The sequence below is a fragment of the Amphiura filiformis genome, chromosome 8 (assembly GCF_039555335.1).
Source record: "Amphiura filiformis chromosome 8, Afil_fr2py, whole genome shotgun sequence".
Lineage (NCBI taxonomy): Eukaryota > Metazoa > Echinodermata > Ophiuroidea > Amphilepidida > Amphiuridae > Amphiura > Amphiura filiformis.
In genome coordinates, this window is record NC_092635.1 from 68038699 (window position 1) to 68056762 (window position 18064).

Here is an 18064-nt window from a genome sequence, read left to right on the forward strand (position 1 = left end):
GGATTTTCTAGTGCCAATGTAAAAAATATAATATGGCTCCGACGTTTGGCATGCAAATGCTGACATATTGGTGTTTTCAGTACTTGAGGCCTACACACAAAATTGTTGTTCATGTCAAGAGCCCACGTTTTACTGGATCCTGTAGTGTCAATATAAAATATATAAAATTTGGCTCTGACGTTGGGTATGCAAAAACCCCAGTAGCAATTCACAAGCTCAAATATTGCTACAGATGAGTATCCTCCGTGTCAGAATTCCGATGAGGTCTCAAATCTATAAACGAAATCCCAACTTCATCCTCCTCGTGTAGGCCTATTGATATCTCGACCAGAGGGATAACCCCTGGTGATGGAGAACTCAATAGATCCTCTTGAGTCAATTGTGGGGATTGCTGCGACCTCGTAGGTCTCTCGATGGACTTCCGTCTAGTTCTCCATCTCGCAAAGATGGGCTTTTTAGGAGAGAGTGTTTTCCGCCATTGCTGTCTAACGTCAGTGTATCTTACACAATGGAAAGCAAATATGAAGAATCCTTGGAACGCAATGCCAATAACAAATAACGTCTGTGTGTTAGGAAAGCAAAAAAAAAAAAAAAAAAAAAAAGTGTCAATGAATCTTATTTGAATATAAGCGAGAATGTAAGATATTTTTGTGTTGCTGCTGTTGTTCAATATCTTTTCTCATCTTCCTGCTGCTTAGGGTTCTGCAAGAATCATTTGTTGAAAGGAATGTGCAGAACAACTGGGAACACAGCTTCACTTGATATCTTTCCCAGCAAACAGACAACGTTTTAAAGAAAAGGTTTGAATGTCTGGTTATATAAAGGATATAAAACCGTATAACATTCATAAAATATTTTTGAAAACATGATGGAAAACGTTCTAACAGAATGTTGCCAAAAATGTTGTCAACATTATTAAAAAATATTTTACAGGAACGTTTTAAAAGCGCATTCATGATCTTTATATAACTCGACATTTTTGTGTTTCCTGGGTTGTTGTCCAGATTTCATTTTAAATTGTTTCTTCCTTTGTTCTGGATTTTGATTTTTGTTTGTTTGTTCGTTCGTTGGTTATACTATGTATGTAGGGTGACCAAAAAACACTACTAATTTCAAATGAAAGCTAACATTCATACGTTTGTTAGTTTTTATAGTTTATTTTGGTTTTGGTTTGTCTTTTGTAATGTTTGCTTCTCTTTGTTTGTGTCTTGGTTTTGTTGATTGTTTGTTTTAGCTTTTACACTTTCAAAATAAACCTGATATAAACCATTATTTACCTGTAATACATAGGATGCTGCTTCAGGCACTTCAAAGTAGTAATGATAATTCATAGCAGCAGCGGCACTAAACCCCCATGTGATGCCTAGTAATACTAATATCGCAATGGCACCACGAACTCGATTCACCAAATTGGATTTCTTGGTTCCATCTGTAATATTTGAGTAATAGTGCATGGTTAGCAAGATGTTACCAGTGTTGTTCCATATCTTGAGAATTCTATGGACTAGGTAAGGGGAACCTACTGGGAGCAATGGACAATTTAAGAGACAATTTTTTTCAGTCGGCTAGGTGCAATGTTGGATGACTTAACTCTTCAGGGCCCGCATTCTTTGGTAGACAAAAAGCAACCAACTGAACAACTCTTTTCAGAGCCACCATTTCTTAAGGGCTCTGTAACCCACTTTTGCAGAGTATTTTTTGTGGAACCTGAGAGCACGTCAGATACACCAAACTGCATTCTGAATACCAGGAATGTCCTTCTGATATCAATTTTGTTTGCAATTCGCGATATAATACAAATTCTCGAAGTAAACTTTATAAATCTAATGATATGTGTATGTAGCTGGGACCAATTCCGCCATAGAGTTCCACAGTAAAAGCGGCTAAATGATTTTCTTTAATTTTACGTCATTATTTCGGCTTAAAATGATCAGAAAACCTCCTTGACAGTAGTTACTAATATTATGTAATATTTTTTGGCAAAGAATAACCAAATTAAAATTTGACCGAAATCATACATTATGGCTTTCACAAAATGTACTTGGCCGAAAGCAAACCTGTCGGGCAAACCTGTTGAAATCTCAAAGTGAACTATTTTACTGTGTATGAAGCATTTTATGTTGGCGTTCCATGCAGAATACGGTATGAAGATTGATAATTTTGGCATATATAAGTTAAACTTTTCGCTTTTAAAATCTTTTTCAATATCAGAGAGAAGGGGGGGGGGCTATACTGCATTGCTATAATCAATGACTTACCATTTACATGTATATTGTAGATAATTTTGATAACAAACCCAAAGACAACACTATTAAAGATAACAATTACAAGCATTGGTAACAGGAAGACAAAATAAAATGCTGAATGCGAAAGCTGGCATCTGAAAGAAAAAGAACACGTTTATTACTATTAAGTCGTGTTCATACGGACGGACATAAGTGAGTTATTGCCGGTAATAAGCGACTTATAACCGGTAATAGTGACTTATTACCGGTAATAAGTGACTTAAGTCCAACAGTGCATATGAACACGAGTTTAGTATCTCAATACTGCAATTGAATGCGGAGGTTTTGTTTCTTATGTAATTTCCATTTCTCAGACAAGGTAAAATGACAAAACAAGAACTGTCTTTAAAAAGACAACGCATTTAAAAACCTACTTCACTCCAACAAAATCGGTTGCTTTTTTTGCAAAGAAACGATAAGAGCACTTACTGCAGTATTTTACCGTCATATATCGTTGATTTTGACAGAATACTGAATAGTGATTCGCCTGTTTGCTAAAACTATCGTATGCATGAATCATACTCTCTACCGTCTGAATCCCATGTCCACTAATTCAAGAGAATTCATACGTAACATGATTTTAACAAACAGGCGAATCTATATTTGGTATTATGCAAAACTCATAACTATTATGTATGAGTATGATTTGATAAAATCTAGTTGAAATATTTCTACCGCCTGAATCCCATTCCCATGTCCACTAATTCAAGACAATTCATGGGTAAACTGTTTTTAACAACATGACGAATCGATATTCGGCGTTATGACAAACTCATAACGCTATGTAACGTGTTCTTATCAAATCTGGGTATTCTAATGTACTTACGCAAAACTACAGTTAACAATGCTGCCATCGAAGATAGACACATCTATTATCAATGGAATAGCAATGATGATGGCTGGTAATCCTGGAGTAGAGGAAACAGAGCATTAACAATGACATTAGTTTGTTCATTCATTTATTTGTTCGTTTGTTTATTCATTCATTCAATTCGTTCATTCATAACAATGCAAATTCTTCAGCTTTCATAATCAGTTTCTTTTCTGTCTTATTTTCTTTGTCACTTGCTTTATTCTTTCTTTCTTTCTTTCTTTCTTTCTTTCTTTCTTTCAACCTTTCTTTTAACCTTTCTTTCAATCTTTCTTTCAATCTTTCTTTCTTTCTTTCTTTTTTTCTTTCTTTCTTTTCTTTCTTTCTTTCTTTCTTTCTTTCTTTCTTTTTTTCTTTTTTTTTTTTTTTTTTTTGTTTTTTTTTTTTTTTTTTTTTTTTTTTTCTTTTTTTCTTTTTTCTTTCTTTCTTTCTTTTTTTCTTTCTTTCTTTCTTTCTTTCTTTTTTCTTTCTTTCTTTCTTTCTTTCTTTCTTTCTTTCTTTCTTTCTTTCTTTCTTTCGTTCTTTCAACCGTTCTTTCTTTCAACCTTATGTCTTTCTTTCTTGTTTGTTCTTTTTTTCCTGCTTTCCCTTCTTCATTGAAACAAATGAATTGAGTAATGCAAAAATTTACCATACTTTTATCATTAAGGTAAAACCTCTTTATTCTCAGTAACTTACCCCATGCAACGATTCCACTTTTAACCACAAAATACGATGTATAAGTTGAAAATACTTTAACCATGTTCAAATACATATGAACACCTTCTACACCATTCCACATTAACGATACCAGAATCAGATATACCCGTATGATATTGGCTACTCTACACCCCATCGTTGTGTCGCAAAAGGCAATAGATGATAACAGAAAGACGACGAACATCAGCAAAGTGACGCACATATTGAGGAGGATGTAAGTCTGTCGACCTCTCCGTAATCGTCTGGAAAAAAATCGCAACATAATAAATATCTTTGTGGTTTCGAATATTGACGAACAGCAAATAATTATAAACCGTCCCTTCTTAATTGGTTGACTATAGAGGGTGTAGTTATAATTTTTTAGCTTTTATCGCTAAGGTGAAGAGCACGAGTTATATAGGGACGGGTCACGGCTTTCTTGTATTTGTCGATATGCAAGAATTGCGACAATACATGGGTGTTTAACTCAGAGGAGGCTTAAAGGCATTCCTACAATGCACTATGATTGGGAAATTTGATCAATATAACCTAATTTTAAAGGCAAAGTCCCCAATGACACACACACGAAATGGTAATTTTAAAACTGCAGCCAACGAGCTAATAGTTGAGACTTATAACTTATATTTGACTTTCTTACAGGAAACATTCATATTGTCCCACTGCATTAATTTTATCCATAAGTCTCAAGGATGAAAATACCAGATATTTGCACACAATCCCAATGCAAGGTATGGTCAACTGTGCCAATGTGTACAAAAGCCAGACATACCAAGGTCAGAAACCCCATTGGGTTATGGGAATGTCTTTAAACATCCTATTGATCCTTAGTACTCACGATGACTAAGCATAATTTGAAAATACTTACGGAAAAAGTGCATAGGTGAGTATGGTAAGTATGAGACTGACGAGAGAGAATGCGTAGCCAACGTAGCTGAGAATAGATAACGTTAGAGAGTACGGGAAACTCTGAAATACAAAAGTTACATTTGATTAAAATATGATCGAAAACTACGTGACCAAATATAGAACCCTGCGGAACACCATGAGGAATAACGTAGCATGGAACACTGCATGGTAGGATTCATTGGATGCAGTTCTATCGTCGTTAACATTATAATGTTAAAAGACGCGAGTCAGTAATCAAAATATAAGTGAAAAGATGCCGAAATTATAATTCGACTCTCAAAAATACAATTTTACGAACAGGAGAAAGTAAATGAAAGTCGCTCAGTTATACGTATTTTATTTTATTTATTATACAAAAAAGGTACATCTCTGTTTGTTTAATTAATTTCTTTACCCCACGAAGTAGAGCTTTATTATAGTTTAATAGTTTTCAACTTTTTCGACAGCAAAAACTTTCAAAGCATTTATGATTTACTACTTACAAAAAACTCCAGTGGATCGGGCGGCAGAGGAGGGGTTGTCTGAAACAGAACAAATGTGTATAATTGTTGTTGATAGTTTGTATCTATTGTATTGTTATCTTAAACGCTATTTTCCAGAAACAAATTTCGGCATCCAGTTATACAACAATAAATATTTGATAGAAGCAAAAAGGACATAAGGTGACCCAAATCGGTATTTTGGTTTGCCACAAACAAATTTCGGCATATACGATTGTACAAAAATAATTTGAAAGACGCAGGGTGAACATAGAATGATTCAAATCGGCATTCTGTTTTGCCAGAAAGACAATATGGCCAGAAGCTCCAAGTGTCAATATGTTGGTTTGCCACAAACAAGTTGCACAGAAGCGCCAAATTTCGGCATTCAATTATACAAAAATATTTGTACAGAGGCAGGCAAAGTGGACATAGAAAGACTCAAATAATCTGCATTCTTTTGTGTGAGAGAGAAGACGTACACAATAGCGCCAAGTTCAGCAATTTGGTTTGCCAGAAACAAGTCACGCACATGTACATAAACGCCAAATTTTGCCATTCAGTTATACAATAATAATTCGACAAAGGCAAAGTAGACATACTCAAATCTGCATCTGTTTTGCCAGAAAGAAGATGTGGACAGAAGCGCCAAGTTTCAGCATTTTATTTCAGTTTGCCAAAAACAAGCCACGAACAGAAGCGCCAAATTTCGGCATTCGGTTATACAATAATAATTCGACAGAAGACAGGAAGCAAAGTAGACATATAATGACTCAAATTAGCATATGTTTTGCTAGAAAGAAGTTGTGAACAGAAGTGCCAAGTTTCAGCATTTTGGTTTGCCACAAACAAGTTACACAGAAGTGCCAAATGTCGGCATTCGGTTCATACAAAAATAATTTGAAAGACACAAGGTAAACATAGAATTTAAATAGGCATTCTGCTTTGCCAGAAAGACAATATGACCAGAAGCTCCAAGGTTCGGTATGTTGGTTTATTATAAGTTACGCACAGAAGCGCCAAATTTCGGCATTCAATATCGCCAGATATAACTCGGCTATAGAATCATTAAATGGCGCCATTTTCTTTGATAATATTATACATGTTGACCATTTAATACCCGAAATAGCTTAGCATAATCAATTTGGTTTGGCGGAAATAATTTGAACACAAGATCACTAAATTTGGGCATACCGTTTTTCTAGAATCATCTTAGAGACTGAACTGCCTTTTCGTCATTATGCTGTGTTTGTTGGGCACAAGAAAACTTGTGGCGGCGTGTGGCGGTTTGATTACCCGGGATTGATAAGGCCGCTTAATCTTGGGTTTCTAATGTTTCTAACATTTTGACGGGTTACTCTGAATTTAGCTAAGATTTTAACAATTTCTTATATTTGCATACTTTCTGTACATAACTGATCATTTAGATCATACTTACAGGCTCCGGTGTGGGCAGCAGGTCTACTATCAACGCCAGAATCTCTAACCCAACGCAAAGACACGTCGTATAATTCTCATTGGTGTAATTTAATTGACACGAGTCGGGATACCAGTCAAGTTCAACTATATGGACAAGAAAGTTATAATTGACAGCGATTAAGGATGACTTAATAGCATTAGTTACAAATAGTATGGAACATTGTGATATACGATTTTGCTGTACTATTCATTCTGCGACCTTCAAAAGAGCAAATGTCAAATGAATTTACCAGAGATTTAAAATTGTGTGTCGAAAAGTGAATCATGTGCTTTTTTAAACAAATTTCCAAGTTGTTGCTTGAAATACTAATCGTGGAGCTATGGTAAGACATTTGATCTTAATGATCAACGCATGAGCGCAAAGGTCTTTGTCCCAACTTATAACAAAATAAATTTTAAATTTAAAATTCATTAATCCAATATCATCAAAGTAAACAAACCTGTTCTGAAGGGACTTCTCCAAGCCAAGGAATCGTTCCTCTTTAAGCTTCCAGTCGCGCAATGTTCTCCAAACCAGTTAGTCTAAAATGATATTTGATAAAAACGTCATATTTTAAACTCAGGTACCAACAAAATACAACATATAGGTACAAGATTATTGTTATTGGGCTATTCTATTTAAAATCCACACTACCCCTGTGGAAGATTTTTCAAATGGAACGAACACATTAGCAGCTCCATTTGAAACTCACCCTCCCTCAATGGAAGATTCGGGTTAAATCTTTCTCAGAGGGTGTATGAAATTCAAATGGAGCTGTCTAATGTATTCATTCCATTTGTAATTCATACGCCCCCTGTGGAAGATATTTCCGAAATCTTCCACAGGGGTAGTGTGGATCTTAAATGGAATAGCCCATTGTATCTAAGATGAATTGTGGTGAAACCTGCACTAACATTTTATAACATGGTGAACAGATATAAGACGAAATCTTTAATCATTAATGTATCATGTCTACAGAAGCTTTGTCCCAGAAAATACATAACGTTTTACCAAAAAAGTTTAAATGTCGGGTATAAAAACGTGTTAATAACATTCAAAAAATATTTCTGAAAACATTATGCAAAACATTCTAATCAGAGAATGTTATGTAACTGTTGACAAATATTTTGCACAATGTTTGCCCAAAATATGTTACAATAACGCTTTAAAAGTGTATTCATGATCTTTATGTAATCCGGTATTTAAATGTTATTAAAACGTTTTGAATAAACGTTTTAAGAACATTTTTGTGTCAAAGTATAAAAGCCGCATTGTAGGCTCTATGATACCGTAGAATTCCACCTACAAGCATAGCCTATAAATTAGCCTCGTGTTTTTTTTGACGAAAGAGACGAAAAAGACTATTTGGAGCTTGAACAACTATATTACGGATAAAGGCAGCTGTACAAAATATATTGTAAAAGGGTCGAGGGTGTCCGCCTTTCGTCTCTTTCGTCAAAAACAAACAAACAAGCAAACAAACAACGGCGCTCATTTAGGGGTATAATGCTTGTAGACGGAATTATACGGTATAAAAGTAGCTATTATTTGCGACAGCGAACCTGGTGAAAAAGTGTGTTTATTTATATGATTCCCGTCGATCTTGCGCTTTCCCATAAAAAGTTTTAATTTGATTCAAACCGATGTGATGGAAATTAAATCGTACATTATGGATTTAAATATTGAACATTATCGTCTGCAATTGACCTTTTTGGTAAATCCCATAAGCCTTTGCGAATACACCTGAGAACTGGTCATTTTACGTCACACCAATCTACGCCGATGCGCACATCGTTTATCGCACATCAGTACTGCGAAGTCGGCATGACGTAAAATGACGAGTTCTCAGATGTACTCGCAAAGGCTTATGGGATTTACCGAAAAGGTCAATTCTGTTTTGAATTATACCTCATTGTTCGATTCTTTTCCCAGCATTGAATGATAGTAAGTGATATAGAAATATGAAGACTCGCTATGCTGGACTAATTCACCATCTTTATACACTTGTATATACACAATGACATCATTACTAGATGGCTTAAAAGTAGACACAGTGTTGATCCGGAAGAACTTGTTGGTGAAATAGACGATGGTGCCGATACGAACAGTGCTGACGGGAATAGCTTTGATTTCAAGACGTTGACGATCACTCGGTGACGAAGAGTTTTGTGGCGGCTCTGTTGTATTATTATCCTGCCTGATTGATGGTAGGCTTTCTGTATATTATAGGACAACGAGTGAATATTAGTGTTATCAGTGTGGGTGTTCCGCAGGGTTCCATATTCGGTCACCGTAAAAAATAGCATTGAATTACGTAGATCTGCTCATGCTACAAGTATAGGCTAGTGATTTCTTTTAATTAGTTCCTATAAAGATCCGTGCAAGTTGTTGTAGAACATTGATAATACGAAGTAATAAATAAATTCATCCTTAGCAAAAAGTGCATTTATGAATATAAACATAATTTTACATAATTTTTTTTTAAATTTTGCTTTCGACCCATGCGACGATAATTTGCTTGTGGCACACGTTTAATATAAAATTACATTTTGCTTGTTTTGTGTGACAAAATATAATAATGCATTTAATCTATTTACTAACCTAGAAAGTCTCCCAAATTTGGAAAGTGTATTTTAGCAACAGTGTCTTGATGGTCTCCTTCTTTATTGGCAGGAGACTCAAATACCAAATCAACAGGTCCTTCAAAATGTCCAGTAGTCTCTTGCTGGATATCGACAACTACGTTCCTGCCACTTAAATGTATTGAGATATCGGCCCCTTGGAGATCGGCGTGAGCCACGAATACCTGTAGATTTTTTCCGAGACTGTATGTTTCAAACATTATGCAAAATAGATCATTAAACTGGAAGTGTGTGTTTGTTTTGTTTGGGAGGGCCTAAAATTTATATTAAAAAAAAATAAAATATAATAAAACAAAACGAGTTATACATATACATTGTTTCCATAGCATTTGGGTTGATAAATTGTTCCTGACAATAAATTGGAATGCCGACAAATCTCACCATCAATTTAAAATGCCGAAAAATGGCACATGCGTTTAAACCTGTTTTCTGATCAATTATTAGGCCGTGTAAAATTAATATTTTGGTTCTCGTCCCTCCTCCTCAATTTCTGGGATTTGTCAGATTTTTTTTTTTTAGATTTTTCAATTTTTTAGACTTTGGAATGATTTATGAAATCTTCATACATATAAATAAGTTTATTAGAGAACAAGCATCACTTCCAAGTCTTTTGTGGTACTCTAGGGGGTTTATCCCTCAGAATCTCACATTTGAAAAAAAAGGGCCTCATCGCTTCCTCGAGCACTGTTGGAGAAGACCGAAAACTACTGACAATGCTAATTTTACATTGAAAAAAAAAAAAAAAAAAAACACCTCCCTCCCTCATCAATTCATGAAAATCCTCTGGACGAGAACCAAAACATTAATTTTATACGGCCTTATAATGACTTGTGAGGACACATAGTACTTTACATAGTGCATTGAACCATTCTTGTTCCTGGTACACAATAATGACAACATTCGGCACTCTTTACTACAGTTTAGTTTAGGCATTATAGCTCATCACGATTCTTTTGTTTGAAAAAACAAAACAAAAAACCCAACATAACACGCCAGTGCCATTTTTCGGCATTCTGATTTGTTATGACACTACCAGCCCACCTTTTGAAGGGAATGCATTTGAAATAACTTATAAGACCCCTACCTTAAACAAGCTGGTCCAGCCATCTCCAGAATACTAAAATCAATATTTAATAAAGTATCGACCAATTTAATAATCTCATTCCCAAAGTCAAGTGTCAAACTGAGAACATCATCTACACCTGCTGCTATTACTACATCTAGGATAGATGCGGTTACCTCCACGTCCGGTGTTTGTAAAGTTTCAACATTTTCTGATAAGAGTTTATTTGTGCGTTTCAAAGGTAGAATTATTGTGGAAAGATTGGCAAACCGATCCTCGATCTAGAAATAAATAAATAACAATAAAAATCAGTGGCTTACGAGTAATGTGTAGCTGTCACATATAGATGAGTAGGGCCTACAATATAGATGAGTTGACTTCTGACGTCAATGCCTGGCAGTATGCGCTGTTGCGCACGCATCACCACCATTTCCATTGTTTTGCAGTATTCGCGCGCATCATATTTTGTTCAGGGCTCGTGTTTTTAAAACTCCCGCCACATCACAATAAGGCTGTTGAACAGTGTAATGGTTGCATGGGGTTCACTCAAGCATATCGATATACCAGTCCCTTGCCTTTGTTGATAAACATTGAGGTCACCTCATCTATAAGATATTAACATTGTAAACACATTTGCAGCTCAGTTATAGTTTATGACCGAAACGGGCAATATATCGCCTGCTCAGAGCCAGAAGTGGGTAAGTGCAATAGCTGCCATGTGTAGCTGTAATGTGTAGATGAATATACAATATACTGTGTGTAAATTGCCAAATGTTCACAGGGCAGCTATATAGGTATACGGTATGATTCACTAGGATCCACAACATGCTCATCTATCAGGTCGCAGTTCTTTAATCCCAATACATTTGTACATTCATTGAATGACCTTTAAAAATTTGGGTACAAAAACTCATACTCTGCAACTTGAGGTCAAGGTTTACACTATGATTGTTTAATTGAGGTTATTGTACTATGCCATTGGGATGAGGTCATTGTGGTCCATAGTGTTTGCATCATGTCTTACCAGGTCTCTTATGGCATCAATGATCTCCTGTCTGATTTCTTGTAGCTCATTGGTGACATTGGATGTAAACCTGCAATACTTTGTGGTAGGTTCGCCCCACCTGGCATCTTCACTTAATCTGTTATCTCGTAATAATTTAAGTTGTCTTGGAGGATAACACGGTCTATATGCGTATACTTGTATGTCGCCATCAAACCAGTCACCATTTGGACATGGATGGTAGGCATATTCGCCCGCTAGCGTGTAATTCCATTGATATCGGCCCGTATTGTCCTCCGTACTCACTGGATTGCACACATCTGTGGAAAGATTTAGAAAAGAAAAGAGTAGGTTTAATTTACTGAGGCACAAGGGGCCAGTTTGTTGAGACATGACTTGTCAGTCGACTTGTATACCTGCCAATACATGGTATACAGATAACCTTTCGCGTCTTTGTAGGATTGATTCATTTTTCATGAAGATGGTTGCATTGATATTGGTCAAATTGTCATGTTTACCAAGGATATATTTTAAGGCTAACATACGAAGATGGTACCGGATGGTACTGGTCTAGCTGGTCTTGAAATAGCCTTTTTCATGACTTATATGTTAGGAAAAAAACCCGCATTATCATGCCGTATAGTTATACTTGTATAATAATATAAACAGCTACTATTACTACCCCTTTAAATAATGGCCAATTTTCCTAAACGGTTGATCGTATGCCAAATTTGGAATATGCATCAGTCGAAGCAAAATTTATTTCAGTGCATTATGACACCTCATGTTGCAATGATCCCAATATTGATGTCGCAGCGTACATTTAAATGCAAGTAACTCAAGATTTGAAAGTTGCAGCGAAGTCCTATTGCCTTCAGGAAGACAATGTTTTCTGCTCAACTTTCAAATCTTGAGTTACTTTCATTAAAATGTACGCTGCGACATCAATATTGGGACCATTGCAACAAATGAGGTGTCATAATGCGCTGAAATAAATTCTGCTTCGACAGCTGCATTCCACATTGGGCATACAATCAACGATTTCGGAATAATGGCCATAAATGGTAATTATTTATTGGTAGATGTTTATCTTCTTGTGCTTTTTGTTAAATATCTTGTCGATATCTGAAATATGCGCCCAATTTAGCAAAAACCATCGGTGCTCCAATAATAACATCGCCTGATCTTTGTGTATTGTGTTAAAACCTATTTTCGTAGTTCAATTGCACGACCGATTATAAATCGTATCAAAGAACAGTGTCTTATCATATTTGCTTACCACGATTTTTTGCTATCTTTAGAAATCTAACATTGACACAGGAGATAACCTAATACTGGGCTCAAACAACATTACAAATGTGGCATCTCTGACTCTCTCACTCGGAGGAATGTTGTTTGTCTTCGAGATGCTGTATTAAAGCATGTTCTATTATAGGCCTTCAAACACAAGACTAATATGGTTCTATCTCGGGTACATGGTCACAATTCACGCGTTCGGCAATGTGCTGCTGTCAAACACCCATATCTCGCAAATAGGAACACCAATAATTTAGACACCAAATCCTGTGCACTAAATGCTATTGTGAGGAACACTTGAGGTTTTGACTTTTAAAACCTACATTTTGTTCAAAAAATGTGCTTGCGTAGGTAGTTTTCAACATATTTACCACATTCGCCTTGCTATAACATTGAATTGCGTTTATCTGTTGACCTAATGTAAAAAAGTGTTTTTAGGGGGAAGTTTTAGCTTTCGTTCCATATTTTTAAAAATCTGATTGGATGAAGGGAACATTTAAGGTTTGGGCAAAAAGCAATCACAGATGTCTATTTTCCACTAGATCTCACACAGTTCTTATGATGCTATTCACTCAACCGTGTAGTATAACACAGACTGCGCAGAGACTAGATATTGTATGTAGGGGTTTTGATATTGCTCAATAAAATTGAACGTGTATCGGGCGTATTACAATATGACTTACAAAATCAGTTACAAAAACCTCTGTTATTCAATCAAACCAAACCAATACTATATTATAGATACTAGGTTTCTGCTAGTTTTTCCAAAAAAAGGTTAAAAAGTGGGAGAAAAAATACAAAATGTCCACTTTTTGGTGATACGTGTTCAAAAAGTCCAAAAAGGGCAATTTTTAAGGGCTTAGGAAGTTGGGACCACTTTATGGAGAAAAAATACAAAATTTCCACTCATTGGTGATAGGTGTTCAAAAAGTCCAAAAAAGGGTAATTTTTAAGGGCTTAGGAAGTTGGGACCACTTTATACCAGAATCTGCGCGAGCGCGCCGTTTGTGATTTGTTAAAGTGTAACTTAACTATACCAAAAAGACCATGTGAAATCGGTCTACGACTCTTGGCACTAGTATTGCAGAATTATGGTCTACCGGTAAAAATAATTATTATCCATTTTTGATACGTGTAAATATTTGTTTTCATTATCATTTTCATGTTATTGACATTTAATGGACGCTAAAAAATGTTTTGTCAGAGCTTGCGAAATGACGTTACTTTAACTTTAACTTTAACGTCTAGAGGATTATAGAGGATTATGTATTCAAAACCAAGGTGATTTTGAATACATAATCCTCTATAATCCTCTAGACGTTAAAGTTAAGTTAAAGTAACGTCATTTCGCAAGCTCTAATATGTTCAAATTTACCGTCAGAAGTAATAACGCAATAGGCCTATAATAATAATCTGCATGTTTGGCTATTCCAGTTGAAATTCATACACCCCCTATGGAAGACATGACTTTTGACAACTGGCACTTTATGTTTAACACAATTTGTAGGCCTCAATATAATAATAATAAGGAAACTTGTCCACGAAAGGTTTCATGGGCCATCATTTCACAAGTTTTCGGCTTTTTCAGACTAAATGGTCCACCAAATGGCTTCATTTTGCAAAAGATTCTTACTTTTCTCAGCCCTCCCCCCCCCCCCCCATCAAAACATCACCCTCTGACACCCCGTGCGTCGCGCTAGTGACATATCAGGCATAGGGGCCTACACCATTCTTTTTTACCGGTGATCATGGGAGCGGTTTCAAATCACAACTGTTCCGCCGGTACTCGCGTTGCGGGCGGGGTCGTTAGAAACGAGTTCAATCTTTTCCTAGTAGTCCTTCTTATCAGAAAGTTGAGTCCATATAGACCTACTTCCGATTCTTGAATACAGCACTAATTTATTTGGAATTTAAAAAATCTTGTTTTGCCAAATGAAACATATCTAAATTTTTATTTTTAGTTAGTTCTAAGTGGCAATAAAAGCCAAATTTTAATATTTTGCACGTTTTCTTATAATCGTAGTCACAAAATTCTAAGACCTGGCACAAGTCTTAACATTCAAACATTTTGAGTATATATGCTAAGAGTTAGCTCATAATTTAAATATTCTATAATAACTTGAATTGAGTCTTTCTACATTTTCTTTTGGCTTGATTGTCACAGGATATGTAAAACGCTATAAAACACACGTTTTTGGCCCTTATTTCCGAAAATTCACCAAATATTAAAATTTGACTTTCATTGCCAGATTAGAAAGATCAAATAGATTAGGATTTAGCTATGTTTCATTTGGCAAAATAGGATTGTTTATCCAAACAAATTAGTGCTGTATTTTTCTGGAATCGGGAGTAGGTCTATGGACTCAACTCTTTGATAAGAAGGACTTCTTACACGTAGCCTATAATTATGAAGAGCTTTGTTGCAAAAGCCCTTACATCCACTGTTTGACTTTTTGAGAAAAACCGTTTTTTGTTTAAATTGTGCAAGTATTACTTGTTCGATTTGATTCAATTTGGGTTTGGATAAAGTGTTGATGAATAGAAGCTAAAAGAACAGGTTTGGTACAATTTTCAAGCCTTCCTATTTATTTTATTATTTCTTTAATATCGTGCCTTTTGTAGATGTAAGGGCTTTTGCAACCAAATAAATTTACTCCTTTTCTAGAAAGCACCTTTGCAATCAAATTTGAGCCCATTTGTTTGCACTACTTTATGTAACTTGACTAATGCTTTCAAAATCAAAAAGAAAAATCGAAATATCTCATTAAACCTTTTTAATTATGAATTATTAATCAAATCCGGCAAAATGTCACAGATAGTCGATAACCGATAATCAATGATCAATCAGTTATAAACGTTCAGTTAAACCCAAACACGCAAATGATGAACAAGGAATCGCTAAGGATGATTTCCTTCTGGGTAGTGGGGGGGGTTGGTTGAGGCGAAATCGATAGTCGATAATTGATTATTGATTATCGATTATCGATTATCGATGATTAATTATCCATAATCAATCATTAGTTTATCCATATTCATTGTTGAAAAATGTATAGGCCTCCGCAACCGACAAAACTAGGAATCGCTAAGGATGATCTCCTTCTGGGTATGGGGGGGGGGGGTGGGGGCGAAATCGATAGTCGATAATTGATTATTGCTTATCGATTATCGATTACCGATGATTAATTATCCATAATCAATCATTAGTTTATCCATATTCATTGTTGACAAATGTATAGGCCTCCGCAACCGACAAAACTAGGAATCGCTAAGGATGATCTCCTTCTGGGTATTGGGGGGGGTTGGGTGAGGCGGAATCGATAGTCGATAATTGATTATTGATTATCGATTACCGATGATTAATGATTAATTATCCATAATCAATCATTAGTTTATCCATATTCATTGTTGAAAAATGTATAGGCCTCCGCAACCGACAAAACTAGGAATCGCTAAGGATGATCTCCTTCTGGGTATTTGGGGGGGGGGGTTGGGTGATGGGGAATTGATAATCGATAATTGATTATTGATTTGTCGCTTTTGGTTTCAATAGTTAGAGAATATTGAAGGCTACTATTATACCTCAAAAAGATGATCGCCGGTAAAAACAATGGTGTATTCAATCGTGGTTTCTTACTGGCAATTCATATGGACGAGCTATTGGCTATTGAACCAAAAGGTTAACCATTTTGTATTAACTTGCAACATATCTTACTGGAATAATACAAACTATATCAAAATGGTTGGTACCCATTACAGTTGTAATGTTGATTGAAAAACCTGCGTCATCTAAATGTAACAGTGGATCCTCTTTCAGAATATTATAGTTGCATTTTGATGCAGCTATCTTGTCCAAAATCCTTGCCAACTGATGGGCACCAATCATTACAGCCTGTATATTCTACCAATCTGTATATCGAGCAGGCTAAAAGGCCAAGGGAAAATATTAATTTTCTATTGTTCAGTCAACATTGTAAAAATAAACTTGTGTTACGAAACAAGCCAAAGGCTAAAAGGCCAAGGAAGCCAGCGTTTATGGTTCGTTTGCAATGTGGATCTGGAATGGTTGTGCGATTTTTTAAAAACTTTAAAAAAAAATTTTACCGCAAAAAATGCTTCTTCAAATGTAGACTGGAAAATAATATACATTCTAAATACAAAAATATAGGCCTACTCAATGTTGAGTACAAAGGGAACAGAGCAACAAAATGAGCAACAAAACGAGTCAAATGGAAATCAATATTGATAAGATTTTTACTCAAATTGAGTACAATTCAATCAACATTGAGATATATTCACTCATAGTGTTGCTCTGTTCCCTTTTTACTCAACTTTGAATAATTTTGCATTTGCCATGTACTGACATCCTATGTGTTATCATGGTTAACATGCACTCTCAAAATCAAAAATTAATACAAAGAACATCTCTTACGAGGAACATTTAATAAGGATCTATTCAAAATGAAGAACATTTAGGAGTTCATGGAGATGAAGAAGGATGTGACGCTTTGGGTGAAATAATTTATCAGAGACTATAAACATTTCCAGATCATGTCTTCCAATGCTGCTCCGCCCTTTTTAAATCTCCTATTTGTTTTTATTTCAATTTTTCTCGTAATAATTCAATTCATTTATGAATAGGCAGTTTTAAATGTCTGTATTTTAATCATGTTCATCACAGTTACAAAATAATGATGAAAGACATTTTTTTTGTAATACTGTGACAGCTTTTGTCAGCATCCCCTGACCTTCAAGTTAAAGGTCAATTTCCTCCCTGAAAGCACTCCCAGACATTCGGCGAAGTCTGTCGATACTGGATGCTAAGTCCGCCGATTTTGGACGCAGTGAAAATTTTGGACGCTGTGTCCAAAATCGGCACTGCGCCCAAAATCGGCAAACGGCTTGTTTGTTTGTAATTATTATTTGCACATCGCATTTTATAATAATAATTATGTTAAATTACAACTATTTAGGAAAATAATATACATACCGTGTCTACATTCCAAAGGCATTCCATGATTATCAGCATATACTTCCTCTAGGTAGTCCGGACTTGCTATAGTCGGTAAAAGTTCACCGGTGTTGTTGAAAATAATTGACGAATTGTCCGGCGCTACGGGTGGAACAAATCGTAAGTTTGTCTCTGTTGGTGACACACTGACATTATTATTCCAAACAGTACTGTTTTCAGTTGTGCCGAGTTCTAAATTGTTTAAGGATGCAACCAAAGTTCTTGATAGAAGAATCAACAGTAGACTGGAATAAATATGAATATGCCATGAATATTTCCCTGTAAGATGACGATTAGTTCTGTTGTCCGATTTCAATAAATATGAAGTAGTAAACGCAGTTTTACAATACATT

At 35.5% G+C, this 18064-nt stretch overlaps 1 protein-coding gene across 1 annotated transcript; it reads right to left on the reverse strand.

The window, feature by feature from the left end:
- Window positions 1–226: 226 nt before the first annotated feature.
- Window positions 227–18063, reverse strand: LOC140159683 (uncharacterized). Its single transcript, XM_072183177.1, has 14 exons — window positions 17691–18063; window positions 11429–11727; window positions 10426–10685; window positions 9301–9524; window positions 8608–8915; window positions 7160–7241; window positions 6679–6803; window positions 5244–5282; window positions 4721–4821; window positions 3835–4097; window positions 3112–3193; window positions 2259–2380; window positions 1278–1429; window positions 227–562 (listed from the first exon to the last, which is right to left on the reverse strand). Exons 1-14 carry the CDS (start codon window positions 18061–18063, stop codon window positions 227–229), a joined length of 2766 nt encoding a protein of 921 aa, XP_072039278.1.
- Between the last annotated feature and the right edge of the window lies 1 nt (window position 18064).

What these genes read in the sequence shown, in the direction of transcription:
- LOC140159683 (XM_072183177.1), bottom strand. Translation starts at nt 18,063, where the DNA reads ATGTATTGTAAAACTGCGTTTACTACTTCATATTTATTGAAATCGGAC. An exon ending in GAGAAGTCCCTTCAGAACAG is followed by an intron (nt 6,804 to 7,159) that starts GTTTGTTTACTT and finishes TTGTCCATATAG; the next exon opens with TTGAACTTGACTGGTATCCC. An exon ending in TGCTGCCCACACCGGAGCCT is followed by an intron (nt 5,283 to 6,678) that starts GTAAGTATGATC and finishes GTTCTGTTTCAG; the next exon opens with ACAACCCCTCCTCTGCCGCC.